At 41.4% G+C, this 17991-nt stretch overlaps 1 protein-coding gene across 5 annotated transcripts in view; it reads right to left on the bottom strand.

Annotated features, from left to right (window-relative positions):
- Positions 1 to 6081: 6081 nt before the first annotated feature.
- Positions 6082 to 17991, bottom strand: part of LOC130117920 (transmembrane protein 65-like) — a 94949-nt gene continuing 83039 nt past the window's right edge. The window contains exons 7-9 of one of the 5 annotated variants that reach the window (XR_008810721.1): positions 11400 to 11505; positions 8904 to 9197; positions 6082 to 8824 (exon numbers count right to left, since the gene is read on the bottom strand). Coding sequence is in view for 1 of the 5 variants with exons in the window: in XM_056286183.1 (XP_056142158.1) it covers positions 9051 to 9197; positions 11400 to 11505 (253 nt within the window). In the remaining 4 variants the exon portion in view is untranslated. Of the gene's footprint in view, positions 9198 to 11399; positions 11506 to 17991 lie in introns of all 5 variants that reach the window. The other 4 variants (XR_008810723.1, XR_008810722.1, XR_008810720.1 and 1 more) reach the window with 4 other exon arrangements.

Below are 17991 nucleotides of genomic sequence, written 5' to 3'. Positions count from 1 at the left end.
GAAACCATACAGGGGAAAGGAATCAGTCTGTCAACTACTGACCAGTAGATGTTTAATCTAAGCCAAACGGCCTTTTACCCGTTCGTTATCTTCCTTTCTTAATTTCTTCTTTTTGTTAGAACAAATCACTGTCTTGCTCAAACTAACCCTCGACTCTTCGCCAGTAAGTTGGTTGAGTTTAGAAACCCGTAGACGGTATCGGGTATCAGTCTTTTACAAGTTCTCTGCCAGATGTGCCTTTGCTGACATGCAGAGCCAGAAAAACAGCTTGAAGGCTGACGGTGACGGTCGATCCCCTGGGCCAGCTGCTATTTCACACTGACTGCTCCTTAACTCCCACTTGTGTGTGTGCTGAACAGAAGGAAACCATTACAAAGACCAATTTGCGATGTTTTATTTAGCCACCAACATGCCTTTAAGGAGTGACTGTTGACACCAGTCAAGCTGAAGTTAGTCACTTGTGGATTTGTTATGAAGAACGTGTTCACGGCACTGCTGTATGTCGACCTGGTGGCTCTGAGTGAAAAGTGGCACACTGACTACTAATTAGATGAATGTGTTTTCAGATTAAGCAGCTATGTGAACTGACTGGTTTATGAAACTATTAAAATTATTTTTTGTATGTTTTTTTTGCATATGAATGTGTGATCTAATATATATTTTGTATGTGTGTATATGACTGATATTTTATGGTTTTTTTCCCATTGCTCTATTTTAGCTGTGTGTGTGTGTGTGTGTGTGTGTGTGTGTGTGTTGTCTTCAATACAGGGAAAGTTGTATGAGAAAAATTGTGAAAAGTAATAAAAGTGAATAGAAACAAACTCGTGTCGACATGGACAATGATTTTTTTTCTTCTGTCTGTCTATGTTAAACTTCCTAGGCAGATAAAAAAAATTGAGTAAAATCTTTGTGCAGACAAAATCAACCAATCAATCAATCAATACCTGGGTAAGTGAGGGCTTCATAATCATTCTTGTCCAATGTGTTATCCTGAGCTGGTATTTGATAAAGCCGTTTCAGAGGAAATTAAATCCCTAAAAATAGAAAACTATTCACAGGGCTCACCTTAAGAAAATTGTATGGTCGTAAGAAGATGAGTCAGGGGGGTCAGGTCTCCCTTGTATCCCATCTCATCAGACGCTGCACTCGCCTTCCCCTCCTAGTTACAGCCTCCAGCATCCGTGCAACACCTTTCCCCAGTGGATAAGGCCACCGTTTCCTCCCATGTGTCATATTCCCTGAGCCCCTCTTGACATAGCGCTGGGTCCAGGTCTTGTGTTTTGATCCACAGAAATAGTTCACAGGTAGCTAATGGCAACCGGGGGAAACATGACACAAGTTTCATTAAGATAAATACACAACAAAATGGTACAAAGATGTTAAACTTTTTTTTAATGCCGTACCATTGCTAGCTAGCATTGTAAACACATGGGCTTTACTCCTACTCCCGTTTCTCATGACATTATTTTGAGGCTTTTTTATCTTTTTGTGAATTTGGTGCTGAAATTAGAGCATCATGTTCAGAGCAACTGAAAATAGTATTCGATAACTTGATATTGTGTCTGTATTTTCATGTATTATTTTGTTATTTGAAGGACACTTAAATCTGTAGAGGATTTCCCCCAGACCCTGTGTGTCCTTTATTGATTTACCATTGGCTTGGACGACTTTATTGATCCTTGAACCGTCTCAGAATGCTGCAGTATGACACCTGATTGACAGTGTCAAATCATAATGGAGGAGAAGGCACTCGAGTCTACGTTAAGGTGGTAAGGAGCAGCCACAGACAAAGGACAAGCCTCTGGCTTTCATACATCAGGGGGATGCAGGAGGCATGGTTGCATATAGAAGCAAAGTCCCATGGTTAATCTCTGGATGTCCGGACTCACTACAGTGCCTCAGTAACAACTCTCAGAGTCCGTCTGTGAAAACTGAGTTGTAATCCGTATTGTAACGTGAGCGGTAACGACATGGCGTCATATATATGCCAAGCACAACTGTTGTCTCTTCGTTGTGAAGATGACGCGGGATCGTGGTCTGAAGGTCTTGATTGGAAGTGGACTGTGCAGCATTTTCAGTTATAGCTAACGTTAGATATCGCTTAACATCGCTTCTGCATCGGTTCAGCGGAGCTGAAGCTAGCTCATACCAATCGTGTCTTTGGCGAACCGACGACCCAGAGAAGCAAGCGGACACGTCATAAACTCGTTCAAACTTTCATGAAAAGACTGGTTTGTTCGAGTGTGCTGAGGGTGACGGAGGCCATCTTACTTGTGTCACTGCCGATGGTGTTTCTGTGAAATCCTACCTCGACTCAAACCACATGGCCAACGCCAAGCGATTATGGAAAAAAGCAGGAGGGAAAGACCAAACGAGAAAAGTAGTGAGGGGGTAGAAAAACGAATCCTCAACAAATTATATATTTTGCCAATTTTCTCACCAAATTAGGATTATAATGTTAATCACAAAAAACACAAAATCTTTTAATGTCTTACATAATAGATTCACTCACTCACACACATTTCTGGGGAGGTTGAACCCCCCCCCCCCGCCCCCCGAACCCCTGAGTCTATGCAGCTGGTTCAGCTAAACGTAAGATTTTAATGTGGCTTTGTGAATTTGAAGCCACGAGGCGCTTCACATTTGAGCAGATGTGGTTGTCGAGGACGTCAAAATATACTAATACACATTTATCCAGCAAACTGTGCTCGATCAAGCAGATGAAGCGTTCACACACTAACCATAACCTCAGGTCAGGGGCCAATGTAATCAGTCTGCAAATGCAAGAAAATCTGATTAACGAGCTGAAGAAACGGTTTAACGAGCTGAACAAAATGATTTATCTTCATTAAAATCTGCACTGTGGCCTTGGGACATTTAAAAAGGATACAAATAGCTTGGACCTTTTTGCAAGCGTGAGGTATATTTCAAAGGAGGTTGAGAAATTGTTTTTAATTAAAAATGGTTGTAGGTATTTGGCGGCAAATGTTAACAGTCCTCACAAAGCTGAGCATTTTTAATTGAAGTTTTATTATAATCTTTGAATATATTTCTAAACAGGTAACAACATTCACCATACGTTTATACATGTATAGTGAAGTTTAGGTGGAATCCCTTTTCCTTTCCTTTGAGTGACAGTCACATGGTTTAAGAATTCAAATAAGATAGGATATCAATTCTGCATGATTAATCCATTTCAACAAGATTTTTCTTAGTTTCTCATGACTCTAAATGACACGTTACACATTATTCACTGTTTTGATTTAGCATAGTTTTGGTGTGTTGGAGTTCACCAGTTAAGGTCCATGCCAGGTGGGGGAGGAGAAGGATAAAGAGATGTACATACAATAAAACAAAATAAATGGCACACAGCTATAAACTCTTTTGTTCATGGACGTCGTTACTCGTTCTCCACGTTGGTTCTTCTGGTTTGGTTGTTTTGGTTTGATGAACCATAAGCAATAAGTTCAACATGTTTTCTATACACGGGAAATGCTGAAACAGGTACAGAATATCACTATATGTATTACACACTGGGTTAATCAGACAATCTGAAATGAATAGGAGTGAAGCTGAGATGGTGAGAATGAGAAAGACAGATGGACGGACAAACAGACAGAGAGCCAGACAGACAGAGACAGACAGATAGACAGTATAGTGGACCATTCAGCAGTAAACCGATAGTGTTACTCATAGTCCACACATCAGTGGCTGAACTCTGAAAGACTTGGGCTGTAATTTGGCAGGAACCGATGGTTGCACAGATATGATTCTGCTTTCACTTTCAGACAAGTGAGAAACCAAATGGAACTAGATGAATCCTTATCTCCACTTACTTCCAACTCCCGATAATCTGTACCATCAGGAGCTGGAAGACACGTAAGTGTTCTCGTGTAAATCTTTAACCAGCCCATTATGTGTTGAAAGTGCGAGGTTCAGTTTGTGCGTTTAAGAACTGGCTCAAAACACATTGCCATGGTCAAAACACTGAACATAAGAATGGAGCCGTACCTCAGGGCCCTGGTTTCCCAAAATTCTCCTAAAGAACATTTTGACATTTTGCATACATTATACTGGATATAGAACACAGAGGAACATTATACATTATACTGGATATAGAATATAGAGGATGCAGCAGAGGACAGGAAGAGATGGAAACGGATGAACCGCTGTGGTGACCCCTAATGGCAGCAGCCGAAAGTAGTAGTAGTAGTAGTAGTAGAGATCCTGGATATAGAATCAAATATTAACCTGCTGATGCACAAACAACTTTAATGACTTTCAAAGAAAAATCCAGGACTCTTCTTTTGACCCTCCCCTTAAGCATCCTGATCAGATTTGTGCAACAAATAGTTAAGCTGGAATCCACAATATCAGTATATGTTCAACCTCAAAGGTTTTTTGTTTTTGGACATGGGATTAATGAGGAGGAGGACATTTTATCTTACATTTTACCTTACATAACCCACATCTGATGGTGTGTTCATGTCAAATCTGTAATTGAACTACATCACACCTGGCTCTCACAGGGTAAGATTTTATTTTTCATTCCTGCATCAGTGAAGCCTCAATAGAGAGCTAAGAGGAATATTCACTTTAAATGTCTGGCCTATTCATCTTGTTACAAGACTGTGGTCATGCAACAGAGCACGCTTTGATTAACTGTATACTATAAGTTTTATCTTGGCGCCAACGCAGTAAAACGTAGGCCACTGACCCTGTAGAGACCCACCAGAAACACACCAGAGCAAGCATCCTACTCTCTTTTCTTGGGAATAATAAGTGGACTTTAACACATGACTTCTGTGCTTGAAGCAAAACAACATAATCTGGAATGTGTCATGTGATGTCATGGTCCACATATAGGAAAGCGTCCTTTGAGTTTTGGAGCAATATTGTCTACATACTCAAATGCCATCCAACTTGTGGCTCTGCCCATTTCACTCTCAGACTGATAAAAAAAGAAAAGAAAAAAACCTAAAAGCATGGGTCCATCAAAACATTTTGGACTTTGGAGTCCCTTATGATGCTTTTCAGATTCTCGACCAAAAACAAGATGAATGTCTGCAGCTAATCGACATATCGAGAGTCGCCTCAATAAAATGAACAGAGCACAAAATGTGGTACCTTACACTAAGACTGCTTATAAAGTATTTATAAATGGTTTATAATTAGGTTGTAAACACTTTATAAATAATAAACAATTATAAACAAGTTATAACACAGCTTTCATACAGCGATGCGGGCTCACTATTTGGCAAGATTACGTTTCCGCTGCACTTCTGTTAAATCTCAGATCTTGCTAGCTGCTAACAGATCTTGCTAGTTGCTAAGTAACCACTGAGATCTGAGGCTTAACAGTAAAGATAAATGTGGGCTCACTATTTGGCAAGTAACGAATGGGTCACTTGCCATTTTTTGTCTAATGCGTTAGAAGAACTTGATAATGATTTATAGTGTTCACAACCTAATTAATAAACTAATTATAAAGCAGTCATAAACCCCGTATAAGGGTAGTGTTAGTGTAAAGTGAGACCCAACATTTTCATGAGCAAAGCCATAAATAAAATTTTTAAAAAAAAACCTCCAACATCAAACAAATACATAAAGGTGTACATAATATGAATATGAATGTGCATGTACCCTTAGGATATTTCAGTGTGCTCTTTCAAATGTCATTTATATTATGTGTTTATGTCCTGTTTTTCAGGGCAAAATGACCGCCGCAAGTTATAAATACGAGGGAGGAATATTAATAAAACGTTGCCTTATGAAACCAGAATGTGTCATGGGTTGTTCCTCACATGGTTTCCATGGCGAGAACGGGTTTGTCCCCTCTTTTGGCTGACACAGTAAGATAATCTTAAATTTGAGAAGTAGGTCATTATGGGTGATTTTCTAATAAATGCTGAACATATTTTTTCTGTCAACAGTATTTTGTGGTAACGCTTTAGTTCCTTGCAGGTTACAATGCTGTCTACATTCACCTCGTCTTTTATGTCAGACTTCTTCTCTGCTTGAAGCTTTAGCACCCCTCTACTTCTACACTGCCTTACAGAAAGGGCCTTTTCTTCACGGCACTGATGTGATTTTGTCATGGTTGTACATACACAAGGGAAATAACACATTTTATGCAATTTCTCATTAACAGCCATAAAAGATTTGATTTGTATCACAAAGGGTCAAAGAACCAGGTTTATTTTGCCAGTATAGGTCAGCCTGTGTTTGTGTTTCCATTTCCTCAAAAACCAGTATGGAAAATGCTCTGACCGGCTTCCTCAGAACACACCAGAGTTCATTTGGCAAAACCGACGTGTTGTTGGCTTCATTTTATTACAAACAGTTCATGCAAAGTATAGGTCACGCACATCCCATCGAAGACACACGACTGACAAACATTTTCTAATCTCTATATTTTCATATTTTATTGGTTTGGATCATTGATACCCAAGAGATAAATAAATGACTCATCAACTCAAATACACAGGTCTCTTTTCTAAATAAGCTGTCCGATATATGTGTTGCACCATAGAGGTATTGGTTGCAAAGTCCTTCCTGTTGGTGAATACTGCTGAAAATATACCTCATGTTAGGTGTACGTGAACTGACATGAACACAAGAGAACTAAAACAAATAACACTTTCTAGCAGAGCACTCGTTACAGCGATACGTAGTTCTGTGACTATCGAACAGGTTGGGAATCATGGGGGATAAAACTCTGCTTCGCTTCGGAGATGAGCACCAGTGCTGACGAGGGGAAAAGCAGGACCCTTCAAATGACAAGCAACGAAATCAAGACCACAGCAAACAAGACGTGGATGGTGGCTTCTTATTGTTTATAGCTGTCAGATGACTAAGACTGACTGCAACCTTGGCTGGTTGTGCCCAGGGTTTGGTCAAAGTAAAAACATTGATTAAATCACATTAACCCATAAACTGAAGTGATGAGTTAATACGCACAGATACATAATCAGTTTCTATTGAGTTTTTAAATACCGAACATAAAATGCAAATATGAAGAAAATCCTAAGCAGAAATACTGTAAGTAATATGCACTTCTACCATGCTGTGCTTGTATTTGTTGGGTGTTTTTTTTAAATTTCCTGACACTGACAACCTCCTCTGACATAGATTTAACCAGTGGATGGCAGTATAGCAGGGGTAATGCATTTTCAAATGGGAGAAACCAAAATGGAGCTGGGTTACAGTTGCCAGGAGCAGTCACTTTCCCACAACATGGCAAAAGGGCACCAAGCAGACAACAAGGTGCCGAGTACACATCACTAAAGTATTGTTTTCACCCAACACGGAGTAACATAAATAGCACATAAGCCTGGGTCAGTCCTGTTTCGCCCTACAGAGGCTTGCTGCTGTGTCATTAAAAACTACCATACGGGAGCCGTTTCATGTTTCAGCTTCACTAGAGTGATGCAGGGCCAGAGGAAGTTTGAAATGTGGATTTGTGCACAGAGGAGACAGTACCATCATTAAAACATGTACTGAGGGGTAGATCATTCCAGTCAGCAATGTTTAAGAATTTCTTATCTTTCTGCTATACCTGCGTGCTCATGTTTTTCAAAGTTGCTCTGTCTCCTCCTCTTTCTCTTCCTCTCTCCCCCAGTCTCTCTTCTCTCTCTCCCAGTCTCTCTCTCTCCTCCTCTTTATCCCCCTCTCTCCCAGTCTCTCTCTCCCTCTCCTCCTCTCATTTGTTTCATAAGAAGTAGCTGACAGCCCATTTCTCGTTTCAGCAGAGTTGCACTTCCTGAAAAAAAAAATGAAAAAAAAAACATTTTTATATTTTATGGATTATAAGCAGCCCTGCAAGCAACCTTCTAAGGCAATATAGCCCTCCTTTATCACAGAGAGAATTCCCTTTTGTTTGACTAGCAAACATTTCATTTCACATATGAGACATTTGTGTTTTAAAGTCTTACTGGTTGTACATAATTCCCATGGCTTTGCATCAAACAGCAGCTGTTAACAAGTGTAAGACAGAGCAGCCTAGCCTCACCCGAAAACACTCCTCTTCACTGCCTAAGAAAACATTAAGAGCCAAAGAAGCGAGTAATGGATTTTAAAGAGTTGTCTACTTGTGGTCTCACTGGTGACAGCTCTCTGGTTGTCAGAATAACTCAAGGAGGCAGCTGGGTAAAATGTACAACTTTGGCATCATCAAAAGGTAGACATGCGTGTAACATCGTAGTGCTTTGTAAATGAGTTGACACAGAGGGGTGCATTTCAATATGTAAGAGTCAGTACTTTCCTGTGACCGCTCGCCTTCGAAGTGATCAGGAGACGCCAGAGAGATGGAAACACCCCAGCGTGGTCTGAAACGAGCCTGAGCCAAGGCCAAAGCAATGTGCTATACTGGCAGGGCTATTCATATATTCCTCTGAACTACCTTGTCATGACTGTCATCAAGGTTTTTAAAAAGCTCTTGCAGAGCCTGAAACAACATTTTCAAGTCTAAGATGCCATGCAAAATATTCTGCATCTTAGCTCAAATAGTGTATTTTCTCAGGATTGGGGCTTTACAAATGGTTCTGATAGCACACCGAGTTTGCCTTTTGAATAACCAGGTTTACTTAGACACCCCCCCCCATTAGTAACTTCCCCACCTTTGTCCCTTGCTGTAGAGTGAGAGGACTCATATCTGTCAACTTCAACAGCTTCATAGCAGATGAGAGACCAAGACCAAGAAAAGGAGTGTGATTTTCAATGGCTGATTTTCAGCCTGTCAGTCATTAAAAGACAGTGTGAAGTTGGGTGTGACAGTTGACCAGGGGGGCAGCAGCAGCAGTCCAAAGGTTGATTGTCCTCCTGTCTGCAAGGGAAGACCAGGTCACTGTGCTTTAAGTTCAGAGTCTCGAATCAAATAATATCTAAAATCCTTCTCAGAATACCTTTGATTAATTGCTTGAACCTAGCTGTAAGTGCCAGTGCTTAGACTACACACTCCAGCTACATCTCTGTAAAATCCACACCTCCAGTCAATCCCAGATGAAACCATTCTCATGGATTTCAAATAGTATTTGTCCTCGGCTCGGTCGTCAGTTTTTGTTTGTCTCTGTCGCAGCAGGTGTTTTTGGTTCCTCCTTTCCCTCTTTCTTGCCTTCCTTTTTATCCTCGTCGTCTTTGAAGAAAAGAAGGGGAAACATGCCAAGGATACAGCCTATGCCCACGCCAATAGCTTTACCCTGCATACAGGAGAATGGACACAAGAAAATACAATAGTGATGGACCCACTGTTTTTCAAGAGAAAGAGGTTTCTAATTTCCTGTAATTTTTATAATTACAGTGGGAGTAGATTTCAGATTGTAAACACTCCACCAAGGATTTTTTATACCCCCCCCCCTTTTCACCCCAATTTTATCTGGCCAATTACCCCACTCTTCCGAGCCATCCCGGTCACTGCTCCACCCCCTCTGCCAATCTGGGGAGGGCTGCAGACTACCACATGCCTCCTCCGATACAAGTGGCGTCGTCAGCTGCTTCTTTTCACCTGACAGTGAGGAGTTTCACCAGGGGGATGTAGCGTGTGGAAGGATCATGCCATTCCCTCCAGTTCCCCCTCCCCCCCGAGCAGGCGCCCTGACCGACCTGAGGAGGCGCGAGTGCAGTGACCAGGACACATACCCACATCCGGCTTCCCACCTGCAGACACGGCCAATTGTGTCTGTAGCGACGCCCGACCAAGCCGGAGGTAACATGGGGATTTAAACCGGCGGTCCCCATATTGGTAGGCAACGGAATAGACCGCCACCCGGACGCCCTTTAAGATGTCATTTTAAACTGGCTTCTAAACCCATTTGTTATCAAACTCAAAACTGCCAAGGCTTTCAACTGAAAATGGTTCAACTTTGTAAAACTGATATTTCACCAGATTTTACAAGGTTGAATGTACTTTTCCTAACTTGTCCCAGTAATTGGCATGCACAGTGGCCAAAAACCTTTAGTAGAGGATAATCCAACTGCTAAAAGCTAATTATGTTTCACACCTCAGTAATCATGACATATGAAAAATCAGTCAGTTGTACTTTTCTTGCATAATGAATGACTGCTCAAAAGGCCATTCATATAGACTCTTGTCAGAGTATTGCTGCTTTCAGCCTAAAGCCCTGGTTCATCCTGATATTTAGCTTGTTAAATGTTTGTGCCTGTTTGTTGTGCATTTCTTGTCTGATCTCTTGAAGGAAATTTATTTTTTTTAACCTTAGTTAAACTGGAAACAAGCCCGGTTCTAATAGGTTGGTAGGGTGGGCTTAGTCTTCCGAGATACTCAGGTAACCCACCCCTACAAAGTGGCCACAGGGGAGAAAGTTTCATTCATACATAAGCCTCTGGAAGTTGATATACACACACCTAAATAGGAGTGAAACATATTTTGGCCCAGCTCACAAAATCACTTGACATTTCCTATCCACTCATGCCTTTTTTGTACCCAGGATTTGCCAGGCTGATGCCCTGGTGAGTTTTCTCTGGAGGGGCGACTTTAAATGTGCTCGTTTTCAACAGGCAGGAGGAGAGATTGATCCCCCAGGCTCTCTTCCTGTTATTGACTGTGTGGCCTTCCTTGTGACAGGTCATCAGATTATATGTAATAGACCTACTCACAGGATGTTCATACCGGTTTGACTATAAACAGCGACCCCCAGTCACTGCTGCCTTCATGCAGTTGTTTGTCATTCCCTTTACCAGCCAGGCTTTCAGCTTTTTGCTTCAGCCTACAGCACAGAGTAGCTTCATGGTTGTTGTGGATATTCAAAGTTATTATTTATTAGAACTAAAAAAGATTTTGCATTAAAATAATTTTCAGCTGCTTCAATTGCATTTACATGAGCTCATATCCAGTTCTAACTGGAACCAACGACATTTTAAATCCTAATTCATTTATCCATCCATTTTCCAAGCCGCTAATTCCAATTGGGGTCGTGGGATGCTGGAGTCTATCCCAGCAGTCACTGGGTGGCAGGCGGGGGAGACACCCTGGACAGGCCGCCAGGCCATCACAGCTAATGTGATGGACTAATTCGTTTACCGAGTCCAAAAACTGAAGCAGGCAAAGAAATAACACATGAACAGTTTTCATTTGAGAATTATTGTCAACAGTAATGTAATATTAAGCAGACATTTAGAGACTCGAGCATTGAGAATTATCAAGGGTTTCATACATAGTGGGATAAAGTCAAACAGGGGACCTTATCTATGAAATTTATAGTTTTTTTCCTCCAAGATAAGGCACCCCAAGCTCACTCAAAATATCTCATAGCTCCCCTATCAGTGTGGCCTGATTGTGAAGGGTCCCTTTAGACTATATCTTGTTCACAAAAAAAAAAAATCAGTTTGAGAGCAGATTCTCGGTTCAGGCGTGGGATATTTGGGACTTTAATGGTACTCACTGTGTGGGAGCTGACTCTGGTCTGCCACATATCAACCTGCTTTGGGCTGAGGTCAGGAATCTGCATCCCCAGACGACATGCCAAGGCCTCCACATAGCCTGCCAGCCTAATGAATAGGAACGAGACAGAATTTGAAAAAAAAAAAAACTTAATTAACATTTAATGTCTTCATTGGCACACATACGTATAACATATGTGCAGTGAAAAAGAGATACTACACCATTCCCTATTAGCCAGTACAGATAGCACTCATCTTTCAGTATTCCAGTCATTGGTTTATCAAAGGAAGCGAGAGGCATGTGGAAAGCTCCACTTGTCCTCCTTCGTCACCAGCAACAAGGAGTTATCTGTCCCACCAAATACCAGAAAGCCTCTCAAACTGCCAAACAAGAAATGCCCACTAGCCACAAAGCCATGTAATCTCAAACCAGTAATAACGTAAACTGTGCAATATCAGTACATAAAGGAAAAAAAGAGCAAGAAAAGCCAAAAGGACAACATAACACAAGCTCAGCACTCACAGCTTCTGCACAGCTAATGTGGAGTTGGCAGAAAGAGACAGCCAGTGGGGGGAGGACACATAAATTGAACTTCAACACTGTTAAGGTTAGTGACAAGGCAGCCTCATCCCATTTCCATTTAGTGATGAGCCATTTAGAAATTGTGAGAAACAGATCATGACAGATAATGATTTCATCTTATCAAGTAAATAATTTCATCCTATATTTTGACATTTAGCAATGCTGAGAAGGGCATTAGAAACAGTAGACAGAGACACAAAATGGCCGTAAAGGTCAAAGATAAAGATTTGTAGCAAACATTCGACACGTCTGGCTTGTGTGCAGATTACATTGTACAGACCATGTCCATTCAAATTGAGCCAGCATCGTTTTTCTTAGCTGAATAAGCTTGCTCATACAGCAAATTTGACTTGGTGGTGTGTTCATGTGAAAATATACGACTTCATTCATACAACATCAACAAAAAAGACACGGGGTTATAAAGAAGTTTAAGGCATAATAAATGTCATTTGTACAGAGAGCATGCACATAAAAGTAGAATATTCAGAGATGTGAAAAATCTGCATTTGGTGGGCCTCTACTATTAAGTATGCATGTATGAGAATATTGCAATGCTATGCAACATCCATCCATCCATTATCCAAACCGCTTATCCTGTTCTCAGGGTTGCAGGATGCTGGAGCCTATCCCAGCGGTCATTGGGCGGCAGTCGGGGAGACACCCTGTACAGGCTGCCAGACCATCACAGGGCCGACATACACACATTCACACCTAGGGAGAATATAGTATGGCCGATTCACCTGAACTACATGTCTTTGGACTGTGGGAGAAACCCGGAGCACCCGGAGGAAACCCACACAGACACAGGGAGAACATGCAAACCCCACAGAGGACGACCTGGGATAACCCCCAAGGTTGGACTACCCCAGGGCTCGAACCCAGGATCTTCTTGCTGTGAGGCGGTCATGCTAATCACTGCGCCAGCGTGCCGCACTATGCAACATTGACAGGAATAAATACAGAACTGGGGAACACTGATGTGTAGGTGATACTGAGTACGGTCTATACAGTCAGAAACCCTGTTAACTTCATCACCAGCGCCACTTGTGTATGAATAGTTGTCTAAGTTGTACTGAAAGAAACTGCTGTCTTAGTGCACCTAGATAAAAACATGCCTCAAAAGTGGTGTGCTTTGAGGTAAACTATTTAAAATGTAAACACAAAGGCCAAAGAAAAGTAGATAAATACCTTAAATTATAGACAGAAAAAATAAAACTTTATTTTGCAGATGTCCGTTCACTGGCTACCTAGTTAACATGTCTTTTACAGACAATACGTTACATTACTTGGCTTGCCAGTTAACACTGGCAATCAAATTGTTTTCAAGCATCGCTTATAAGATATACCTTTGTTGATTCATGACTTGATCAACAACATGCTTTATCATAAACCGTCAGTCTGTGCTGTTGCACAATCCTGAAAACATTTGCCAAATTATCAAAAAGGCTCAATTCTCTTTGAATCCACAGACAATGGTGGGTGTTGTGTGCAAACCTGCAGCTATGGTGTGCAGATTTTATGAACTAACACTATAATTGGATTGATACGTACATTCACTGTGACATCATTTCATATTTGCTGGCCTTTACATGACAAATCATGATCAATATAAACACCGATGGATTTGCACCTCTACCGCAGCGTGCAGCAAGGAACATGAGCAAACGAATAAGTAACAGAAGACAAACGACAGTATAAATGAGCTGACGAATGTTTTATTTTGCCTCCCCCGTCTGCCATTTATCAAAACCCAGCGGTATGTGACACAAAGTCAAAGACAAAGAGAACACAAACATGAGAAATGTAGAAGAACATGGGGTAGAAAGACTCGGTGAGGAGGCAAGAGAGAGCGAAAGAGAATAAGAAGAGCAGAATAAGAGAAATAGGTAAGGAGACAAAGAAATTGAAAAAGCTTCTGTGTTGTGTGTGTGTGTGGAGAATAGACGAGTGAGTGAAGGAGTGTGAATATATGAGAGCGACTGCATATACGTATGTGTGAGGGACGACAGAATGAAAAGAAGTTCGTGTAGTGCAAAAACCAAGTTTGTGTTGTTGTTGATGAGTGTGTGTGTGTGTGTGTGTGTGTGTGTGTGTGTGTGTGTGTGTGTGTGTGTGTATAAGGCGATGAGAGATGCAACATAATAATAAATAGCTAAATAGCTAATTATGTGATCAGTTTCAAAACTAGAATAGGGTGACGGGACAGCAGTGATTTCTCCGTTTCCCTTGTTTCATTGGTTAAGATATTTTCCTCTTTCAGTATTTTGTCCTGTGGTTGTTTTTTGTTTGTTAATTAGTAAGAAATTGAAACCCCTGTAGGAAATTAAATGGTGAGTATACAATATTTCATTCTATTACCAATTAAATTCAACAAGGCAGGATAGATGGGTAGACACAGTGTTGCACGCCTCAGCATGATGACCTAATTAGACCAGTTTTCAGCTTTTCCAAGTCACAAATCAACATATTGCGCAAACAAATTTGCAAACCCTATCTATGGTTAAAACAGCAAATCTCTTAATTTTCAAACTCAGTTAAACTATATATTTCTTCCTTTCTTTTCTTTTTTCATACATTACATCAGCGGAAGGGAAAATAATGCAGTCTTATACTGCAACGATCTAAAGCAGTGAAAGGCGAAGCCATGTCTGCAGGTGACATGATGAAAGTCCCGGTAAGAGTCAGCTGAGGCCCAGGGCCATCCCACATGGGGAACATGATGCGAGAGAGGCCAAAGCTGATCTCAGCTCTAGAATAGGGGTGGGACGATATGAGAATTTCCTGTCACGATTATCCTGGCCAAAATAAATACAATTCATGATACTATCCGATAATCATCAAATATCCTTAAAACTCTTAAAATGTCTCTAAAAACTATTGGAAACACTTTTCCTTACATTTTGTTAAGAAATTAATATTTTTATTGCGTCACAGATAGGACACTTCTTTTTTTAGTCAACATCCTTTTTAGTGAAAAACAAACAAGCACAAATTCAGAGTGTTGGCATGTGGGCTCCCCCTTGTGGTAATTCAAAATAAATAAGGAAATCAATACAGGACTGTATATTAGCGAGCTAGGCATCTTTTTTAATTAAGTCACCCATGTGAGGATGTACCCATTTATGGAAATTCACCACGATCAACTTTTCGTGAATGTTTTGTACCGCGATCCGCGATAAAATCCTATATCATCCCACCGATAAAATCTAGATAAAATCCTATATCGTCCCACTGATAAAACTCTAGAAGTTACTACTACTACTACTACAGCTGCTCCCATTAGGGGTCGCCACAGCGGATCATCTGTTTCTATCTCTTCCTGTCCTCTGCATCTTCCGCTGTCATGCCAGCCACCTGCATGTCCTCCCTCACCACACCCATAAACCTCCTTGTTGGTCTTCCTCTTTTCCTCTTGCCTGGCAGCTCCATATTCAGCATCCTTCTCCCAATACACCCAGTATCTTTCCTCCACACATGTCCAAACCATCTCAATTTCGCCTCTCTTGCTTTGTCTCCAAACTGTCCAACCTGAGCTGTCCCTCTAATATACTTGTTCCTTATCCTGTCCTTCCTCATCACTCCCAACGAAAATCTTCAACTCTGCCACCTCCAGCTCTGCCTGCTGTCTTTTCGTCAGTGCCACTGTCTCCAAACCATACAACATAGCTGGTCTTGCTACCATCTTGTAAACCTTCCCTTTAACTCTTGCTGGTACCCTTCTGTCACAAATCCCTCCCGACACTCTTCTCCACCCACTCCACCCTGCCTGCACTCTTCTTCACCTCTCTCCTGCACTACCTGTTACTTTGAACAGTTGACCCCAAATATTTAAATTCATCCACCTTCATCCCCTCTACTCCTTGCATCCTCACCATTCTGCTGTCCTCCCTCTCATTCAGGCAAAGGTATTCCATCTTGCTCCTACTGAACTTCATTCCTTTTCTCTGCAGTGCATACCTCCACCTCTCCAGGCTCTCCTCAACCTGCATCCTACTCACTACAGATCACAATGTCATCCGCAAACGTCATAGTCCATGGAGATGCCTGCCTGATCTCATCGTCAACCTGTCCATCACCATTGCAAAGAAGAAAGGGCTCAGAGCCGACCCTTGATGTAATCCCACCTCCACCTTGAACTCATCTGTCATTCCAACCGCACACCTCACCACTGTCACACTGCCTTCATACATATCCTGAACCACTCCTACATACTCCTCTGCAACTCCCAACTTCCTCATACAATACTACACCTCCTCCCTTGGCACCGTGTCATATGCTTTCTCTAAATCCACAAAGACACACTATAACTCCTTCTGGCCTTCTCTATACTTCTCAATCAACATTCTCAAAGCAAACATCCCTACTCTAGAAGGAACGTTATTAAGAACTAAAATCTAAACAGTTCACCATCTATCAATTGTGTTTCATGTGAAAACTACCCATTTACACTTACTGAAAATATGTATATATAAGTTTGATATTGTGAGATGAATCTTAAGTTGCTAAGTGGGTGAAATACAAAACAATAAAAACCTGTTATGCTGCACTGCATTTTTAGCCAGGTTGGTCTATGTGTTTGTGTAGTGCAGAAGAGACAGCTGGAAGAAAAAAAGATGCAAGGGCATTTTGGCCTTTACCTGTGATGTGATGGAAATTAAGATATGGAGACAATGGTACACTTCGAGGAAAATTATAACAAAGTACTGTATAATAAACAATACTGAGTCCCAATTGTTTGGAAAAATGCCTCTCTACAGGGGGACATTTTTAATATCAACAGGAATTCTTTATGTGCTTTATCATGAGCCCAAATGTCATGGTAGATAAGCAATACTAAGGCAATTAATCAACAATTGTGCTGAACAACAGTGCTTTGTCAGTTTTTTAGTTTCTGTTCACTCCACTACCATCTGTCATCCAAAGTGTTTTGCTACCAAATTCCTGTCCAAGACAAATATAATATTGATCATCTCTTTGTCTCAGACTGTCTATGCAATTTCCCTAATGAGATTAATGGAAAAATATTTGACATCCTCTTTATCATATCTTACCGGTGGCTGTAAATAAGGTGGGGCAAGAGCGGCAGCAGTGATCAGCACAACAGTAACAATATCTCCTATGTAAATTATCGACTCCAGCAAGAATGAAGAAACATGTTTGTAACATCTGTCAAAGCACTCACACAACCACATGTGTACACTCCGTCAGTTAAGTGTCTTTATGCATGCTCATGCACATTCAATGCAGTAAGAAAGAAGAGAGAAAGCCACTTTATTTTGACATTGTATTCTTACAATGAATGTGTTCTCTGCACTTAACCTATCCTATTGTATAGGAGCAGTGGGCAGCTGCAGCGCCCGGGGACCAACTCCACTTCTTCTTTCCATTGCCTTGGTCAGGGTTCAGACAGCAGTAGTAACCCTAACATGCATGTCTTTTTGATGGTGGGAGGAAACCGGAGCACCCAGAGGAAACCCACGCAGACACGGGGAGAACATGCAAATTCCACACAGAAAGGACCTGGAATGCCTGGGGTTCGAACCCAGGACCTTCTTGCTGTGAGGCAACAGTGCTAACCACTGGGCCACCGTGCTGCCCTTTTCTTCTTTCTTTTAGTGACTAAAAGATAGTGCTGTGCTGATAGCTTGATTATTTGGTATCAATCCATTGTGTGACAGAGAAAATCCCACTAGCAGCTTCCTCTCAATAAACGTTGTGTCCAGATGAACTGATTCAACCGTCTGTGACTCCCTCAGTCAGGCCAGCACACACACACAGACACACGCGATGGCATGGACGGATGTGGTCTCTCTTTCTCTCTCTCTCCTCTATCTTCACACACACACACACACACACACACACACACACACACACACACACACACATGGAAGGTGGATGCATATTCAGTGCAGTATGTAGTGACTAAAAGATAGTGCTGTGATAATAGCGTGATTATTTGGTATCAATCCACTGTGTGACAGAGAACATCACACCGGGAGCTTCCTGTCACT

Source organism: Lampris incognitus, chromosome 9, assembly GCF_029633865.1.
Source record: "Lampris incognitus isolate fLamInc1 chromosome 9, fLamInc1.hap2, whole genome shotgun sequence".
In the NCBI taxonomy this organism is placed as follows: Eukaryota; Metazoa; Chordata; class Actinopteri; order Lampriformes; family Lampridae; genus Lampris; species Lampris incognitus.
This window is presented reverse-complemented; position numbering and strand designations above follow the sequence as displayed.